General features: G+C 34.9%; 1 protein-coding gene across 2 annotated transcripts in view; it reads right to left on the reverse strand.

Annotated features, from left to right (window-relative positions):
• SPATA17 (spermatogenesis associated 17) overlaps positions 1-21,609 on the reverse strand; it is a 101,176-nt gene that overhangs the window by 9,818 nt on the left and 69,749 nt on the right. Inside the window, exon 9 of one of the 2 annotated variants that reach the window (XM_067294694.1) lies at positions 14,135-14,270. The exons of the other annotated variant lie outside the window; for it this stretch is intronic. Within the exon in view, the coding sequence (XP_067150795.1) occupies positions 14,135-14,270 (136 nt within the window). The remainder of the gene's footprint in view (positions 1-14,134; positions 14,271-21,609) is intronic. 2 annotated transcript variants of the gene reach the window in all.

Genomic DNA, 21,609 nt, shown 5'->3' on the forward strand with positions numbered 1-21,609 from the left:
CAAAACTCATTGCTTTCTGTGATGAAATGGCTAGATCTGTGCATGAAAGGAGAGCAGTGAATGTTGTCTACCTCAGCTTTAGCAATTGACACTATCATCTCCCACAGAATCCTTGTATCCAAGTTAATGCTTTATAGTCTAGATAGGCACACTACTAGATGAGCGAAAAACTGACTGGAATGTCAGGCACAAGGGGCAGTGATTAACAGTTTGTACTCTAACTGGAACCTGGTTACAAGTGGATTTCCTCAGCAGTTATCTTGGGACCTATCCTGTTTAATATCTTCATCAATGACCTGGAGTTGGAGATGGAAGGCACCATCATCAAGTTTATGGACAACACCAAACTAAGGGGTGCAATCGGTGCATGCGAGGGCTAGGCTATCTATCATTCAGAGTGACCTAGACAGGCTAGAAGAATGGCCTGACAGACACCTCACAAAATTCAGTTAGGACAAACGCACCTGGCACAGACTAACTCCTGCAACAATACAGGCTGGAGACTGACAGGCCGGGTAGCAGCTCTGCAGAGAAGGACCTGGTGATACTGATGGAAAGGAAAGCTAAAAATATACTGTATGAACAGGAGCATAACCAGGAGATTGAAAAGTAATAATCTACTCTAGCTGGTGCTTACTGGACAACATCTGGAATAGAATATCCACTTTTTGGCCTCTTAGTACAAGAAAGGTGTTGATAAGCTCAAGCAAGTCCAGAACAGGGCCACCACTGTATTTTAAGATAATATCAATTTAATTTGATGAGTTTTATAATTTTATGGTGTTTAATTAGCATTCAAAACTAATGAAAAAGAATAAAAGTTAAAGATAAAAGCTTAAATATTCCTCAATCTGTCACACAATAAGGCCATTGTAGGTGGCAGGTTTTGTACATAAGTACACATGAGCCAGTAAACACAGAAACATACACTATAACAGTGAAAGTACTAAAAATTAACTCAAAGGGAGACTAAGGCTTAAAAAGAAAACAGATTTTTTTCTAGCTGTGAGAAAAACCACCAAATTTTTTTATAAATTCACAATCAACTTGCAATAAAGAGAAACTTAAGATTTTCCTTAGATTTTAGGTTTGTGTCTTAGAATACCTTTCATCATTTTAGTAGATATAGATTGTGAGTTTTTCCAATATAAACATGCCTTAGAGCCACATCTATATTACCAGATGCCTTTTTTTTTTTTTTAATTTTTTCCACACTCATCAAATGCACATCTTGATGCACATTTTGGAAAGAAATGAGTTGCCCCCCTTGCTAAGGATTATTATAACTACCAAGTGAACAATAATATAGTTTGACTTTTTGTTATATGAAGTCCAGGATCAGTGTTCTTGTATGTAAGAATAGTCCAGCTATGTATGCAGCACTTTTCCTTACACCTCCCTCTCCAAAACATTTGATGTGTCTGAAAACCTTTATAAATTGAGAGGATACCATACACTATTAAAAAAAAACAGTTTAAAATGACATTCCTCTATAGCAACACAGAGAGAAGAGACAGACTGTCACTAGATCAGAAGCTGCTACTCAAATGACATTTTTCCTGAGACTGTCTCCTCTTTTGTTTAGATTTATCTTCAATTTCTCATTTTCTGATTTCTCTAAATACATCAAAGGGATGCTATCCACTTAGCTCAAAGAAACGTATAATTATGACTTCAATTTCTGAGAGGGATCTTTGGAAAACTTCCAGTTGTTAGGAATTTAGGACAAATTATGTAAGTATAGGTAAAAGCTGAATAAAGTAAGTAATGATAGAGCAAAGCAAACGTTTTTCACACTATTCCTATGTGCATTTTGTCCCATCTCAAAATAGCAAATCCTAGTACTTTTAGGCAGAGGGAAAGGATCCAAAATCTCTTGAAGGGGTATAGAAAGCCCAAACAGTTGCTTTATAGAAGAAGGAAAAGACTGGTTCAAAACCCAATACATTTGATTTTAGAGTTTCACTAAAAATAATGCTGTTATTGAAATAAGGAAAGTTTTATTGCAATTTTTATTACTATATCTGTGCATATGACAATTGCACCACAACACATGTTAGTAACCAGAGTTTAGACCAGCATCTTTTGAGGGTCTGCTGTAGTCTCAGAAAAAGTGGCCTTTGTCCTCAGCTGATAAGAGTAGTGCTTACAGGCTTAACAGTAGCTGTGAAAAGCACCCCACCGGATGGTAAGTTAGAAACATGAAGAGCATTTTGGAAAACTGTGCCTATTTTACTAAAATCATGTTTCCCAGCATTACTTTTTTTTTTTTTTTTTTTTTGCTGATTAGTCCTCTTAAATTAGTCTTTGTTTTTCCATTAGGGAAAACAGCTTAACACTGATCTCATCCAGCTGTGCAGTTAACAGGTAAAAATGGATTTTATAAATATAACTAATACTGTAAAATAAAGTTACATTTCAGACCCTCTGCACAACTTGGAAGAATGACTGGTGGGCTCCATAGCCATCTACTATGTGAATAAAAGTGCAATTTTATATATCAGTATGCCTTCTTATAGCATTTTTATGTAATTGTTTATGAAAACACTTTTAGTTCAAACAGAAGAAATAACTGAAGATGTTCTTGCCTACCATCTCTACCAAAAAGTGGAGAGAATAAGTTGTACTGATTCTTATTTTGGCTCCGTCAAAAAGATTTCTATAAAAGCTAAATTCACCCTATGATAAACCTCTGTCTTCCCAGCTTACTTTCTCATATGGCTCTTTTCACAAAGCTTCATTTAACCTGATCAAAAGCTTCCTTTCCATCTGCAAAAAGATAATACTAATGCATTATTTTTTGCAGATTTTTTTTTCTCTGAAAGCTACTGGAAAAATCAATGTTATTATTGTTTATGTTATGGTATAATGAAGATGTAGTGTAGTGTAGTACGTAGCAGTACCACAGAGAGAGAAGTACAGTGTAGAGTATAGGCTTTATGGGTCTAATTCTGAGTAGGTTTCATTGCACAGGTTCCTTGTTGCCAGAATCCTTTGCCAGAAATGCTTAAGAGCTGGTGATGTCTTCATGCCTGGTGGGGCCTCAGTGAAGTTCAAGTTCCATGTTGGGGGGACCTCTGGGGAAGATATTTTAAGGATCTTGACTTGAAGGGAATATCAGGCATGTCAGAAAGAAGAGTAAAAGTGTCATAGAGGGATAATCACAGCGAGGAAGGGTTCCTGCTCCCCTTTCTTGTACTCTCATTCCAAAAGTGAAGGATAAGATTAGTCAGAATAACTTAGAGAAGAATAAACATTCCTTATTCTCCCAACAAAATACTTCCTTGTGGCACACCTAAAGAGTGGGATAGTCTTCCTATTTTGTAAATATAAGCTACCTTCAGAAAGGACTGAAGTTATAGAACAGAAGGCCTTTGCTGTTTTGCAGGCAACTACTCTGCAGATCAGCTAACAGCAGAAAAACTATTCATCTCCTACCAAGTGACCACAAATGCTCTCACTAATCAATAAAACTGCAACAATAGCTTTTAGGTTAATACTTATTGCTACTATTCGTGTCTTTCATTTATATACAGCATATCTTTATTTTATAAATATTTATATAATAACACATCTTCTCTGCGTATCCTGTTTTTCTTCATTTATCAATGGTATTTAACTTATTTATTCTCCTGTTTAAAACCACCAGTTCTTTGGTACAGCACAGAAATAGCATCAGCATCACAGAATATTCACTCATTTGCCACAGATTTGTTTTGGCATTGACATGAAGCTGGTTCTATCAAATTGCACCTAATTAAGAAATTTTAGGGAAAGGAACGTTTGATATTTATAGACAAACATTATTTCAGATTCAATAGTGTTCAGAAAAATGAAATGGATTACATGTATTAGCACAAATATTATCAATGAATTGCTGAGCACACTTGAACTAAAATCATGCTGTCTTGGTTTTGATATGAAGACATGTCTATATATATAAATGCAACAACTTGTGCTAACATATTCTATGGTAGCTCATAAGCAAAAGTTTACTTCATTTTTCAACTGGAAAATTTCCAAACCAAATTCTATACTCCAATGTTTATGTCCAGGAAAGAATTTAGCCTTAGACTTTCTTTAACATCTATACCTTTAACATCTACGCAGAACTTTCAATGTACAGCAGAATGTTGTTATATTTTATAAATGAACAGGAACGAGGAATTTTTACAATGTTTTATATGCTAATTTATTCATTGACAGTGTAGTAGCAATGAGTTATACTGTAGTTTCCTATACTTCTCTGAGGACTTTGGATTTGACCTGAAGTGTTGAAATTCTTTAAATAGTAACACATCTTGGTCTTCTTGCCGCCAAAGGCTTGGGCATCTGCAAAAACTACAAATCATGCCAAACTCTGAATGATATACTGAGGATTGCAATCCACTACGAAATAAGCTAAGACCAAAACACTCATTTCATTTAGGTCCTTCAGTGGGATTTGAACCATCCAGCCCACAAACCATGTCTCATGAGATTGCAGTGTACATCCAGCCCACAGTAATAATGATTCATATACATATATGTGTATATGCTTTATTGCTACCTTTAGCTGGATTAAAAGCAATATATCAATTTTTTTTTATTTCTGCTTCTTTTATTAACTTTCTAGCACTTGATCAGCTGATAGAGGCAATAATGAAATATTTTTTTATAAACTAGAGTTTGTAAGTCCTGTCCTGAGAATGTAATATTTCAAAAAATAGCCTAAGCTTTGGGGAAAAAAACAATTACAGAAACAGCATTAAAAATGCCAAGCACTGGGCAGAAGCAATTCTGGATCAGTTTAAAAAAGTGATTGATGAAACTCTAATCTGAGCTGAAAGAACAGTTTCACGACAAGCTGTGACCATTCCACACACTTCATTAGCTGCCATAATTAGCCTGGTGTTTCAATTTGTTAGAACTGGTGGGGACAATTTTACTCGGATTGCAAACATCAAAAAACAGGGTCCCTTAGACTTCAGAAGGGGCTGATGAGAAGCTTTTCTAGTCTCTGTTAACTAAAAGATTAATTACAGCTGATGGGAGGCTGTACTCTGATTGTCACTCTGTCTATGTGCATTACTTTTAGCATTAGAAGAAAGACATGGTTGACACTGCACTGCTCAGTCAAGCAGCTTAACATTAGTACACAAAGTCTGTTAATATGCAGTATTTTTATTGTTTGACTTTTTAATCTGGTTTTCTAAGTTTGAGATTCTCATACCGAACTAGTTATACTCTAAAAAAAGCAGGGTATTCAGTTGCTAATGATAAAAAGTGTTTACCACTTATGCTGCCATTCTTTTAGACAACTGTATGTGAGAGATCCTAACACATCTCAAAGCCAGTGGCTGGGAATATTATTAGTTCCTTCTATCACAGCCAAAATGCAAAATACTATTCATACAGATTCATTATGGAGTCTACAAAAACAGTACAGTTCAGAAACACAGCTACTGTGTGCATCACAACCTTTATGTCTTAACCCATATACCTTAGCTGCTATTATCTCTGTACATTAACTCATCAGAGCTTGTAAGGTAATTCAAATGGAAGTGAAGTCTGAATTTAAAGTGCAAAGGTTATTCCTGAATAACTCCATGATTCTCATTCCAGAATAGTAAGACATAGTAATACAGCTATTCATAAATAACTCCTTATGTGGCTATGCCTTTCAGCTTTTCTACATATTTTATCCTGATATCAAAGATTATAAAGTATACAAGAGAAGAAAGAAAATAGTTTCTTATCTCTATCATGGTGGAACACTCTTCTAACCTGAGTTTTTAAAGGGCATATTGAAACCAGCTCTTCATTATATTAAGTGAATAAACACTGAAGCGTATTCCAAAGTGAATATCATCTTAGTATTTAAAATGGAGTGAGTTTAGCATTAATTCATAGTCTAAATTTCAAAGAGAAGTAGTACACATTTACATCAAACCATTAAGACAACTGTCTGTATTACTTACAGCTTTTCATTCATTCCACAGGAGTGCACAAAACTAAATTTTACTATGATTTTTCCTGTTCAGGGAACATAGGTTATTCTAAAATCCATTTTACTGCATCAGAGTTCTACTGCTGTAAGAATAATCTACCCTTGCTCTCTGAAGCGATCATCAAAACAACAAAAACTTGCAGCATTTCTCTCAGCTTGGGCATGCACCTGGCATACCCTCTTAGAATCTATTCAGAACAGCTACTAGTACTAGTAACACTATAAATTATATAAACCATTATATAAACTATTGAATCATAATGGGTCAGTGCAGTAAAATATTTCATTCAGCCATCATGTTAAGATGTGACATTCTGTAGTTCTAAGTGTATCTGTTGCAAGAAACAGTCATAATATGCTCCTCTGATCTTAGTTTTCAATTCGTAAATCCTTTAGCAATGTGCACTTAAAGATGAGATAAAAGACATTAAGAAGAGTCTACTTTTCTTTGTAAATTGATAACAATACTCTTCCTAGAATATTCTTTCAAAAAAATATAGCATTTTTCTACATATTGGTTATATTGATCATGGGCCACATTGTTATCTGATGTAAGTTAGCTTAGCTCCATTGACATATCTTAACTACACAAATAAGAGGTGTTGAGTCTCAGTGTTCACATCTTGGAGGCATTTTTGAACAATTATATTACCATATGATTCTTAGAGGATTAAGAAGAGCTTTCTGTTACTTTCATTTCAACTCTGTTTAAGCAGCATAATCAAGCTAAAGGTAAATATCAAATAATAAGTATCCTGCTCTTGCAGATGTTTTATAAAGAATTATTATTGACTTCAAAATACAGCTTTTCAAATTCAATATTGTGGAAAACTGAGCTGAATTGAAATATACTTTGTCTGGCAGATGTAGAAACAATTCTCCTTAAATCCAAGAATGCTGAGCAGCCCATTCAAAACAGTCATCAAAAAGCAAAAGATCTCCCTAAATAGGGACCTTTCTATTTAGTGTGAGGATTACTCATTCCAACAAACCAAAGAAAATCAAAATAGTGAATGCCTAATACTTTTAAGTTGATACTGTTTTTAGGTGCAACTTCAGCAAACACTACAGCTTCCAGCTCAACTGATGATTTTTTGCATTAAAAGCTCTGCCACAAATTACTGTAATATACTCTAAACATGTACTGAAGGAATTAGGCAAGATACTCTATATCTAAAGTGTTGATGTTTAAACAAGAGGCTTTAAAACATTTGAGTAATTCATTCAACAGAAATTATTTAGAAAGATAAAATATACATCATATGTCTCAAAGAAATATCAGCTAAAGTTAGCTCTTACTAAGAAGCAAGTTTTTCTTTCTATACCACTAGCAAACAAGTTGCATTATTATATGAGGAAGGTAGGCAAAGAAAAACATTTGTCATCCAACAGACAAATGACACTGGACTGCTAGTTAGACAGTATAATAAGTACCATCTAATTCTCTCTTTCAAATCAATTTATTCTTCAAAGCCTTGGATCATCATCAAGGGACTGCATTTTCCCATTGAGAAATTACAGAACTGAAAATTAGGTTTTATAAAATATTCAACTAGTTGCCGAAAAACCCTTACAAATAACCACTGGAATGTATTTGATTAGAAGAGTAGGAACGGTATCTTTCTTTATGCAAATAATTTTACTGAATGGTTTGAATCTTCACTGTCACTACTTTGTATTACTTCTTCAAAAATGTATTCTCTAAGTCATTGCTAACCTTCAACTGAAAGTTTTTCCAGACTTTCTTTTCAACCATTCAGTTATTCATACATTCTTTTCTACATTTAGTTAAACGGTAGCCAGGGATATATTTTGTAGATTTTAATCTGCTTCACACAGTTTTAACCTTCCTCATGCACCTACGAAAATAATTTGAGAGACTGCCTATAGTTAATAATCGTTTGCATTACACGAGTAGCATTTTCAAAGGCAGCCCAGGAGTGATGACCTTAAGAATCTTCTCAGAGGGAAAAAATCTACATCTCAGAAACATTTCCAATGGAAGCCTTGAAAGTGATCTTCATAAGAAAATGACTTTCTGTAAATATGACACAGTCATTCAGTAAGAAATCTGGAAAACTGATGTTTACGTCAACTATCAAACATACAAGTTGTCCCAGAAGACTGAATGGGTGCATCATACAATGAGAGATAATTCACCCCATGTCCTGTGAATTAGAGGTAATGTGTGACATCCCCATTGTTGCATTTGACACATTCTCACCTTTTTGAATCTGCTACTCAACAATGCATTGTGACATTTATCAAAAGAGGGGAAAACTTAGGAGATGGCAAAAGTGACCTTAAGCCATTTTTTGTTACTTAGTTCCGGAGACAACTTGCTGGTCCATGATATTATTTTGGGCAATGCTACTCTCTTTTGTACTGCATATTCAGGGACATAGCCAAATGCTTGAGCTCCAAGGTGCTCACAGTTCTTAAGTGTAATGCTGTTGTGGGAATCACCGTACATGGAGGTAGGGGTTTCCTCAAGCTGATTATCACATTAAGATACACCACTGTTCTGTTCCATAGCGGTTGCTCTAAAGACAACACAGAGTAGAAAAATATGTTACAGAGTACAAAAGATGGACTTTTCATGAGTAGTACAGGATGTACTGTTGTAGGATCAGATCCTTGGGTTTAACTGATTTGGAACAAAAGTGGCAGAAAGCAGCCTTATCTTGGAACCAGACAGTTGATAACTCAAACTAAGGCACCATTTGGAGCATCTGAATAGATGCATCAAGTTATGCCAGCAGTAATAGTCATACAGGAGCCATGTCATTGACCAGGGATTGCTGGATTGCAACACACTTTGGCAACAACCCTTATCATCACTGACATGGCTCATGAAGAAACTGGTAGTGTAAAAAGCAAACTCTTACAGATCACCTAATAAATTCCCTAAAATCAGGTCACTTTTAGCTGCCACATTATGTCGGCTTTGCACTACCTACAAAAATGCACTGCAGTTAGATTGGGAAATTACGAATCTGATATTCAAAATATGTGCTAGCTCTTCTCATTGTATGTTAGTAACTTCTGTCACAAAGCATACTAGTAAATATGGCCTTCAAAGTTTTAAAACATATGTAGTAAGGCTGACAGTATACATCTGCATTCATTAGCAATACCATACTGTATTAGAAAATATTCTTGTGTAAATTTTTTTCTAATTAAAATGACAAGAAAACAAGCAAACTCCTTAAAAAATTGACGGGGAGTTGCAGTCTAAGAGTGAAAAAGATTAAAACTTTACACATACATTATACCTATCTCAAGTACAATCAGTACCAGTTAGGAAAAGCATTAAGGAGTTAAGGTTAAATATAAATACGTTTGAGTGTGGTCGGGGATGGAAAAGCATGAATAATGTATCAAAGAATTCTGCCATACAATGACATTATCCAATAGCCACATGATTGTGGTGCACATATTTATGTTTTTGATCCCGCGTTGGATGAAGCTAGTTTTCAAACAGAATAATTCACTTATTTTTTTGTCTGTTTTCCCCTCCCAGTCATACTATACAAAGATAGATTCTCTTTGGAACCACGTGACAACGGCCTCTGAGAAGAATTTGGAGGCAAATGCGTAGGCCACACAGAACAGTCATTCTCATCTCCTAAGGCACTAAGATTTTCAGGCTATATTATTTTGTCTTTATGGACCTTTTCCCACATAGTTGGAACTTAGGGTCCTACCCGATAATGTGATTTCACTTGGGCCATAATCACAGAGGCTATTGAAGTTTCAGAGGCAAGAGACCTCATGTAAAATAGTGTGAATTTCCTGGACATGCAGGGATTCTCTTTTTCACCATAGAAAGTCCAAACTTAGTGAAATCACGTGAGAGTAATTATGCAATGGAGACATGCATAGTCATTTGATCCTTGAGCCTCCTTTTGCAATTTTCTCTATGGGGAAAAGCAAGCCAGTCAAAGATCAATAAATTCTTGCATTCTTTGTTGTTACCTCTGTTACCACAGCTGGGACATTTCTGTCAATTCTTGGGCAAAGAGTCAAATTTACACCTAGTGTAAATCAATGCAACTCTATACATTGTATCATACTAATGTGCAAACATTCAGTATATAAACTCAGACTTCAAGTATGTAAACATACTGGTCTTTAACTGCTTTATGTATATACATGCCATATGTCATTATATGATTTACTGAAATACTTTTGCAGCTTCCTATAATCTCATTTGAAGGGAATCACTATCAAACACAATAGACTGAAGCTGTTGACTGTGCCTTTATCTACACTGGCTGAATTGGGCCTGTAATTCTCTGCCTCTGGTGACAGAGATGGAAGCTACATAATTTATATAACCAACAATTATTGCCTGCTCTAATGGTTACACAACACAGTGTGAAAATGCCAATAATGTTGACTACAACCCAATTTCTACTGCTCCACCAGAAGTAGAAGTGTGCTGGTGACAAACTACACATGCTATTTTTCCTAGCCCAGGCAAAGCCATAACAATCAGAAACATTTGAACTTGATATTTGATTAATGACAGCAGTATTGTGTAAGTGATATCCACTCAATAATGTTTAATTATTTAATTATTTCCTGTTATTAATGGAACGAAACAATTCAAAACAAACAGCTAGAACAACTGTTTTGGAGGAAGCTCATAATCATCAACTCCTACATGTAGAAATTTTCCTAAAATTATATTAAGCTGGCCTGTTGAACTTGAAAGGCATATTTTATCCCAATCAATGCATAAAAGTAAAATTATCCATAACTAAGGCATGTTTCTATGCAGTACAGTTCAGCTGTAATGATCCCCACACACTGCACTTGCACATCAATTATGATAATCATAATCACGGTCGTTAAGCTGAATGTTCATTATTATCAGGATGCTGGTGACAGCAGATTCAATCATCGGGTGCAATGGGCAGGCAGTCACAGTCCCACCCAAGTTTCTGCAGACAGCGTTGTGCCACATTAAATCTGTGATGTGTTCCACATCCCACTCCATTCCAAAAGCTGTAGACGGTAAAGGTCAACTTTATGTTCTGTGCAATATGCTTAGGTTCTCTAAATTAATTCTTTGCAGTATTGGATATTTTTATGCTTTGTAGATAATAAAATTCTGTTTAGGGCCAAAATGCCTCTGCAAATAATGAAACAGTGATGCAGTCATACTGTAATTCACCTATAATAAGGCATCAGAGGAAAGAATCTATCAGCAAAGAGCATCTTAAAATGTCACTTACCGAATTTTGCAAATAAGAAAACATTAAATGCTGTCATTAAAGCAAGTTTTTTAAAATGCATATGCAAACTAATTCCAATACTGATTAAAGTCTGTAAGCTATCATTTCTGCTTCAATAAATACGAACATATGTGAGTGTTTTGACAACTGAAAGACTAGAGTTAGTATATTTGATCCTGTGACTGTCCAACTACATGGGACCTATAATTCTAAATTAAATTCATAGTTAACTGGTAGATATTTTTTATATTGATACTTCTCACATAAATTTTAAGTTATTCAAGGTATTTAGCAGTACGATATTATTTAAATTTTTAAAATAAAAATACTTGCATATTTTTACAGTGGTTTATAACTGGGAAAACTAAGTCATTTGATTTCCATTAGAAGTATAGTATTTCCATTTCTTAACTTGTATATTTTTAATGAAGAATTGGAATCCAACAGTTTTTCCCTTCACTTAGTAACAACTTTGAATATAAACAGAATACGATAACAATTTTCAGATCATAACGAGATGAAAAGACAAATTAGTAACTTTTCTCACACATGTATGGTAATTGTGTTCAGAGGAAGGCTCTGCTAATATCCTTTCATTTTTCAGAAGAAACATAATAAGGCAATAATTTTCATTGTTCACTTTGTTTCTAAAGTAATTATATAATTTACATACTAATCTTTTTGTGACCTGAATTAAAATACATACATATAAACACACGAAAATCTAAAGAAAATGCAATTAGGATGTTCTCATGAACACACACAGGGAAACTTTTTAATACATAATTTAAAAAAGACAGATAATACCAAATAATACCTCAGCTCAGAGGGGCCTCTGACCTAGTCACCACTGAACTGACTTCTTGGGAGAGTTTTACTGTGTTTGTATGATCAGCAATGATAAGACAAATTTCTCTAGTACACTACCATAAGAAACTGAATATATGTCCTGGCAGGGTATTCAGCCATTCAGGTTGTAATAGAAATTGCATTAACATAAATATCACTTCATGGGAAACTCAAGAAAAAGGATGTGTTTCACAGATATAAAGTGTTAAGCAAAAATCTGATTGGTTTTGGTAATATTTTGACATGGACCTGGGCACTTCATTAGTACAGGATAATCTTGGCCATAGCACTGATATACACAAATTGTAATATATTTGTGAAATAAGAAAATGACACAGAGTGTTCTTTCAGATGTAACAGTTATGAAAGTATGATCTTGCACCTGTCTTTATATGACCTCTACCATTAAAATGTGGGGAAGAGGTGGAGCTTTCAGTTTCTTTGCTGGTAATAATGACCCATAAAAGCAGCAGGTAGGTCAAAAATAGCTCTTTTCTCCTCTTATCTCTCTGTTTGGGTAAGTGGCTCCTAATTGAAGCTTCATATTGATTTAGAATTGGAGTTGGAAAGCTGGATGTCATGTTGGGTTAATGTATACAGCTATCCACCTCCAGAGATTTAGCTTGAAATCTATCCAAGATCACAAGTAAAGTGAGTTTGGTGGTCTCAGCTAAGCCCATAATTTATATGCTATACAATAACCTTCATTTTGTTTAATACCATGATCTGAGCCTGATCAAAAACAGCTGAGGACTGGAAAAGGAGGAGTCTCTCTGGGATAAAATGAGTAGCATCAATAAATCTTTTAGATCATTTTATATAACATGCTTATGCTGTCATCAGTCTGCAGGCAATGATAGCCTGCAATCTTCTTTTAAAAGATAAATTCAGGGGTAATTTTTGAATGTTGATCTTTGTGTCTTTATTTGCAATGTCATTTAATTAAAATAGCAAAGTTTTATTCTGATCTGATTTTTAAAGCTTAAAATATTGAGAAAAAGTTCTGACTTTTTAAAAAAACACATTATTTCTCAGAATAATATTCCTTGGAACTTGTTATATATTTACAAGGGCAAGCTGTTTTCGTGGAAATGACTTATTATATCTTAATGTGATTATGATACCTAATACAAAAGAACCAAAGCAAACATATACACAATCTCATGTTAGAACATGGTTTTGGTTATTTTTCATCCTCTTTCACTGATTCTACACTAGCGTAACATCCTGAAGGCATATTCTCCCCTTTTCATGAAATTCCATAAAAAAAAAAAAAAAAAAGAACTGAGTATGTTTTAGCAGGAGTAGATACATGATAACTTTCCTTTCTCAGTTTTAGTGTTTATTTCCTAAAGCTGACAAGAACCTAGAAAAGCAGCTACGAAGCAACAGTTCAATTGTCTTTTTTCCATTTTGTGCTTTTTGAGTGATGCTTTACATGATGGAACCTTCTAAACTTTTGAAAACCCATACAGTAGTGGATTCCTTCCACTGAATATAATTTATATAACATTGAAATTTCTGAGAAACATCACCTCTTGTAGTACTACACAAATAGAAAAATGTAAGCTGCCACTGACAAATCAGTCAGTTTAATGATAATATCTTAGAACAAATATGGCTCTTCGTTCATTTTTAGAATTTTTCAAAAAATATAAGAACACAATTTGTTATTTTTTTCTCCAGTTTTTGCCATAATTTTCTGAAGGAAATAATTGCTTTAGCATTGAAAGGTAAATATGTTATATGTCTTAAATCAGGAAAGGCAACACAGAAACAACAGATCTTTGCAAACCTAATCTAACCAAGGCTAGACTTAAGCATGCTCTCAAATCCTTGTCTTTTAAGTGGGAGAGGTGTCGTATGTCCTCAGATTTAACTTACCAGAAAGACAATCGAGGAAGCTTGGTCTCATCAAATCAGCTCTAATTATGTGATTTTATAGCACATGACATAGCATTCAATGATCTCTGGATCAGTCCCAGATTCACTTTGCTCTAATACAGTAACAGTCTAAAAAAGTAACAGACCTTTAATTTTTGCAGTGACTTACCTTGTCTGCTATCCACTTCTTAGGCTGTACTTCTCGGAAATGTTTAACTCCATAAGTTTCTTGGCCATATTTACCTGACCTATGAATTGATGGGTCATACTTCTCATTTTTGTGATATGAAGAAAATGGCAAAAATCTGAAATATGAGAATATTTTAAAATCAGTGTTACTCTACTCTGGATGCCATAGGATTGATGAAATCATAGGTACCCATGCTACAGGATGCCACATGGACATATTTTCCTGCTATTTTCCACTAACTTCTGAATATTCCTCCTCAGTATTGTGGGAGCATTATTGCAATTTCTCTTCTAGCTGTTTTTAATGAAATTTTGAACAAAGATCCATAGAATTCCAACAGGATAAAATGAAGACTTTTTGCATAAAGATATAACATTGCATTATCAGGTGATTTCTTTGGCTGCATCTGCCCTACCAGCTGGCGGGGTGTAGAGAGGAAATGACCGGGGTTCGACTTGTGATCTGTTGTGGCTCCAGGACTGCATGTAGACACCTCAAGTCTTAACTGGCAATGAAATCTGTGCCAGCTGTCAGTGACAGGCATGCACCACACACGAGTAGAGAGAGCTAACTTCTGGAGAACCTCACATCCACATTACAAGTGATGTACTTCAAACGACACCACAACACATAACCTTATCCTGATGGTTCTGGCAGGAGGGAAACATTTCAAGTGCACCAGTGGTACACTCCCATACATAATTCCAAGTATAAACCAAGGCAGCTTCACACCAGAAAGAACCTCTTCTGTACACTAAAATAAAATATGTATCTTTTGATATCCATTAACCAAAGCTAATTCTAGTTTAGAAATTACAGCCTATACTGTAAGGTATCATTTTTTCCACTCTTACTCAAACAGTATAGAAACTTATTAAACAAATAGGACTGTTGACTTCCATGTATTGGTGGACCACAAAGCAAAGCAATGGTTTCTTTTGAAATCACAGATTGTATACTTTACTCACAAGTTATCATCATGTCCTAATCTCAAACTTTCAAAGACCGATTCCCTCATCATTGGTCATATTGAAGGTGAACTCCCTGATAATACACTGTCACTGAACAGTGAAGCTTCAACTACTCAGTTTGGGAGGGGGGCAGGGGGGCATCTAGGTCTTCAGACAGATGTCCCTTGCTCTCATGGACAACTACAGGTTTTCTGGGTAGGTTCCACAGCAAACTGTAGAGGAAGGAGAAAGACGTATCTCACATATAAAGGGTCTGCAAAGGACCCTACAAAGATTTCTCCGTCCCATCCAAATTTGCAAGAGAGTTATTATGAGAGCAAATACGTACATTTTAATATAAACTAAACTCTTGTGAATGAGGTTTATCATTGCTAGAATTCTGAAAAAGCAACAGGTGATCTTTATTCTGCAAGTGTGATATGAGGTAGAAAAATGATTATATAGTAAAATTGGAAATACATTTTTCAGAAGTTTAAAACATCACTTTAACTACCGCAACAACAGTTGCTATTAATTAAAACCTTTTTCTAGTTGAAAGATTTTCAGAACTCCCGAGGTCCCAAGTCCCTGTGAGAATTAGTCAAAAAAGTTTCTTATAAAGATGGGGATAAGAAGAAAAAAGAAAAAAAAAAGCCTCTCTGTCTCTCAGCTGATAAACAAATTCATAAAATGATTTATTTGCACTTACCAAACCATTGGCAAGTGTTTTCTTTTTGGTTTCTTTTTTAATAAATTATATGCCTTTCTTTCCTCTTCCTAAAAAAATGTATTTTAGAATCTTGCTACCTATATCAATTTATTCTATCAAGTACCACTAACAAATGTCATATAAAGTTAGCAAACGAAAACACTGAGTTAGCAGACTTTTAAATTATACAAAACCATAGTAGCATGTATATATTCATGGGAAAGGACACTCTCACATAAGACAGATTATGGTACTTGTAATGCTAATTTGCACATGGGATGGACATCACACACACACAAAAATTAATGTGGCCCCAGTGTCCCAGAGAATACATCGAAGGTGCTGTGAGCCGGCTGCTCCACTTGCAGTTTTTATCACTTCTGAATTGCATTTTAATAGTACATTTTTCTTCTGTTCAGACATGAAAGAAAATTGGCTTTCTCAGGGGACTGGATAGCTGAGAAGACAAGGCTAGCAGTTTAGGGATTTTACCATATATGCATAGAATTTAGTTAAGCCATAACATTCATAATTCAGTATGAATACTGTTTCCGTAAAATTTACACACAAAACAGAAAAAAATTTTCATGAGAAAAGTGGAAGATAAAGTAAAGGAAAATAATAATAAGCGCAGTTTATCCTATAAAATTTACTCTACAGGGCTTCGTTTTATTATGGATCAGTTCGACTGTGTCTTTTTGGCATAATATTCAGAATAGCCTGTGTTCTAACATATGTTCTATATAAATAAATAAATAAATAAATATACACACACACATATATATATATTCATTCTAACACTTTAAGATGCAACAAACTATCATATGCATGTAGTTTTGCATAAATTTAATCTTCTGCAGTCTACTGCATATCTCCTTTAACACTATAAACCAGAATATGTGCCATACAGCTTTGAATGTATGTCTAGGCCTGAGGAAAAAAAAAAAAAAAAAAGTAAAGCAACCATTACTTTCTGAGAAAGAACACTGAACACTAAAAACATTAAAATTAAATGAAAGAACACTACAAAAATATAATGGTGTGGAATAGTACAAAATAATCTGAAACTTTCTTTTTCTGCTTCTGTCCACAGTTCTGCTATCCAAACGATGTGGGCAGATTCTTACAGGGACAATGATCCAACTACGGAAGAGAACCATATGTTCACAAACTCAATGTCTGTTTAAATCAAGCAAGAATCTTCATTACTCAATGTGCATAAGTATTTAAAAAGAAGAATAAAACATTTTTTTGTTAAGTATGGTAACCAAATTAATGAGTAACTATAAAAAAATTTATTATACCTCCACAACCAATAATAACAGTAAAAAGCAATAGCACTGCAATACACTTTAATAATGGTATTGAGTTTTGTAGCTTTATATACACCTGATACATCTTTTCCCCAAAATTAAAGACAATGTGCTCTTAATGTGACAGAAGAGAGTGATGGCAGAAAATTAAATCCAGACAATGGTATGATGCTACTAAAAATTGCACAACTGTAGACTTGAAGAGTTTTACACAAAAAGCTCACTCCAGTGGTATTCTTATATCTAGGTTTCAGCTTTTCATTCTAAGTGTAAATTCAGAAGTTCTTGAAGTTTTTTAGTACCTAGGTGAAAGAGGAATTAAATTCCATGCTGATGCCACATTCTGCCAGAAAACATAGTCAGTATGAGCTTAGCCTTTCCAAAGGTGATGATTTAATGGGAGGTGAACTAGCCCAAAAGAAGTAAAAAAAGAAAAATCATTTCAAAAATTTACATAAGAGATATGACAAAGAATACATTCAAGGCCGGTGAAAGAACTGGAACTGAAATGAGAAACCATGTATTATAAAGATTACTATTATATACACATTTTGAGGAAGGAACGGGACCAAAGCTGGCAGTGTCTCTGGTAAGGAAGACCAGCTATGCTTTTGCCAGGTCCACAGTATGCTGAAGCTAATTAGAGTAAAAAGACATAGAAATCTTGACTTAGTAGGCAATCCTGGACCTGACAGTTGTGATTTGTATATGTTTAACTTTTGAAAGACATCCTAGATATCTGCTGTTAAAAAAAAAATAAAATGAAGATTGCTCTCTCTCTCTCTCCCTTCATTCATTCTATCCTGCACCTCCCTTGCTACTATTAATTTCATTTTTCCATTCCTTCTTTCCCCTATCTTTTGGCCCCCTCATTCTCTTTCTTCCTACAACTTCTCACACATCATTTTTTCACTCCATTCTGTCTCTTCTATTCTACTGTCTCTCACTATTGTGACAGGAGATGGAAGAGGCCTCTTAGGCTCGGAAGGCTTTCCAGGTGGCCTGACAGAGATGATAGAAGGAGCAGTAGATACTAAGGCCCTGGTGCCTATGGCAATGTGAGAGGAACGAGACAGCTTCCTCACCTTAAAGAAGACCATGAACAATTCACTCCAAACAAACTATGTTTTCCATCTGGCAGCTGTGAATCTTTTATTTTATTCTTTTTTCCTCTAAATAAAACATGTAATGAATTTTAAGCTTTAAAATTAGGCTAATACATGAAGTCACTGCTCTATCTTATCCAGCAATCTCTTTATCTTTTCACTCAGGGAACAAAGGAAGAATTACAATGGTTTTCCATAGTAAAACTACTGCAGCAGGGCAGCCACAATTTAGTTCATAACGAATTCACATTAAAATTGAAGTGTTACTTACTTACAATATAAAGACAGAATAATATACTTAACATATCTGGTCAGATTACCTCTAGTGCAATACTTTTTCCACAGGAAACTTCTTTTGGATCCATTATTATGAACACTGTCCATAATAGTATACTAAATACATATTGGTGCTTTTTCAATAAACAATAAATCATTTTGTATTCTAAGGTCAGTAAATCTAAGAATTCTCTAGCCTTTTTTGTTTAACCCATGTCTGCAGTAAAGTGGCAAAGAAAAACATAGTCTAGTTCTGGTAGGAAGTAAAAGAGATCTCTTTTGCAGCAAATTCTGGAACTTCTTAATTATACACAGACTTATTATCTGCATCCCCAGTGTTACAAAGTACCAGAACTTCATTAGAAAAATTAAGATGGAAAAATGAAGGCACTACTTTGTAAATTTCCACTGGAAATTAGCTGGAAGAAGCAGAGGAATACTGGATCAAAAGAGGGTAATCATGCTTAACTGTGCCCTAGAGCACCCGCATGTATAATACGATTTGCACAGTAACTACCTCTCCTATTACTGCTTGTTTGGAGTATTCTGTGTTAATGGGGTTAGATAATTTAGTATTTTAACTTAAAAAGACTCTGCTGATTAATAAATGTTGCACACTGTGCTAGTAATTAAAATAAATGGAAGAGTTACAAATAGAAGTTGAATTGTTAAGAAAACATTATCTGAAAATATATGATAATCACTGTTTATCATAATACAATAACAGTCCAGAAAATATGCAAATTGCTGAAGTTGCAAAGCATATGAAAAAGTAAGTATAATTTGAAAAAAGTTTTCAGATGTGTTATATTTGTACGACATAAAATGTAGTGGCCATTTTCACTGCAGCTAAGTCAGAAGTATAGTAAGAGATCTTATAAATGTGGAAATTAGAAGATTTTTAAAAATCTTAAATTTTATCAATCAGTGAAAAGTGACTTGCTTTTTAAATTTTATTTCCATTAATACTGGGAAGCTCATAACACTGATGATCTCCAGGTAGATGGCTTATTTAGATCACTGATTTTCTGAGTACACCTTTACTGCACAGCATTGTTTGGCATAGAAACACCTAAGCTGGTTTTAAGGGAAAGTATTATCTTGCTGAGAATAAACCTGTGAGGACATTGGTGCTGCAACATTCACACAACTTGTGGGAGGCAGGCCGTGCAAAGCATTGTACTGTACTGCATGGAAGTGAACCAGCGTGTTCAGAAGTAGCTTGTCTACCTCCAGCACTGAACACAGCCAGAAGCTGAGATGACTTGCCTGATGTCACATCAGAAGTCTACAATAAAACAGAAAACTAAAATCTCCGTAGCCTCACACTACTACTGGTTTATCCCTATTCTGTCACCAGTGAGCCTCATTCTGACATATTCTGACTTTATAAAGATGTTTAATGGGATACTTCAAAGCATCATGCATGTTACCTGACGCAGATTTCAGTACAGTTAATAAAACTAATCTACATTTCTGTTCTTTGGAAAACTAGGCCAGAATGCTGCTGCATGCACCCGAGTAAAGAACTTTTCATACTTAGCCATCCAAATCTATCGAATCCAGCAGTTGGTGTCTCAAACTAGACACTAGTTTAAGTGGTCATCCAATTTCTTATTCCTATCCACCTGGAGGGGGAATCACCTGCTTTGTGTGAAAATGGCACATTAAGGCAGGAACAGTTTCAATTACATGAGAAAAAGAAATCATTTTTATTAGGCTAGATTATCCAGTTGATCCTTCATTACAAAACAGGGAATTCCAGCATAAGATGTAGAGGCAAGCACAATATTCTCTTGTGTTCCATTTGTACTGCCTTGCCTGCCTCAACCTTTATCATAGCTTTCTCAATTAGTTCTTCATTTACCAGAAGCAAGAGCTTTCTCAGGGCTTGAAACACTTAGGGCAAACATATTACCATGGAAAAGAACCCTTATAATCAGAGGTGAGGGAAAATTCTGAATGTTGTCTTCAGAGTACAAAATTGAAGGTATGCAATACTGATAATTTTCATATCTTAAAAGATATTGTACCTCACAACAACTCATTCTGGAAGAATACAGATCTCAGGAATCTAGTTTAGTCATCTTATGCAAAAACAAGCTTTTGCAACAAATGCCATACACTTCTTCTATTCTTTCTCTCTGTATTTTCTAAAATAGAAGAATAGTCAGCATAGAAAGCACTACAAGGAAGAAATACAGTCCCAAAATACACAATTACACAGAAAGAGACAGAAATTTGTGGGTTCACAATAGACACTGTTGAGAAAAAATACTGTGGGATTTGAGTAACCCCTTGTTGACTCCTCCCTTGAGGCCAGCGTTCCCCACAGCAGCTGCAGCATTACTAGTGAGTTAGCCCTGATGATGACCTGAAACTCTGTCATCACCTTCTCAAGGTTACAGATGTGACCCTTGCATGGCTGGTTGAATCTGAAGCACAAACAGAATGATCACAGCCTGAAAACACTGTGCATTTAGTGTGGATGACTCTAAGAATCACTGGTGTTAGGACACTGCTTCTGTGCACTGAGGATGGCACTAAATGTTTCCTTATCCATAATGTGAATAAAGACCTCTGACCAATTAATACCTGTCAGAGTTGGAGACAAAGTTAAACTGTAGAAGACCAAGGCCTTCATAAGGAAACCACTGAAAACGATTGGTGAAATCTTCATAAAGAACTTAACTTTTTTAAACTGTTGGCTGTTGACATAGTGATCTCTAGGGTAGATCTCATCAAATAAAGACTGTGCAATATAATTGTGCCTATAAATGAAGGGCATGATCCATCTTCACTTGGAATGTATAATCAAAACTGATCCAGAAAAAAGAACACCGTGAGGTGCAACCTTAATTATTTCCCAGTGTTTTGTAAATTCCACTGGCAGAAGGTAGAAATAAAAATATATTTTAAAAAGTTAGCTCAGATTTAAGCTTAGATCTGAAAACTAAGTTGCTTTTTCCTCCCCAATAATAAAAGAGAATACAGAGAATAGAAAACTGAAGTATATTTTTACTTATAATGTATCCTAGTTTTGTTTTTGTATAAAAGGAGCAAAAGTTACATCTTATTTTTGTCAGCAAATGTCAAAAAT

This window comes from Apteryx mantelli, chromosome 3, assembly GCF_036417845.1.
Source record: "Apteryx mantelli isolate bAptMan1 chromosome 3, bAptMan1.hap1, whole genome shotgun sequence".
NCBI classification, from domain to species: Eukaryota; Metazoa; Chordata; class Aves; order Apterygiformes; family Apterygidae; genus Apteryx; species Apteryx mantelli.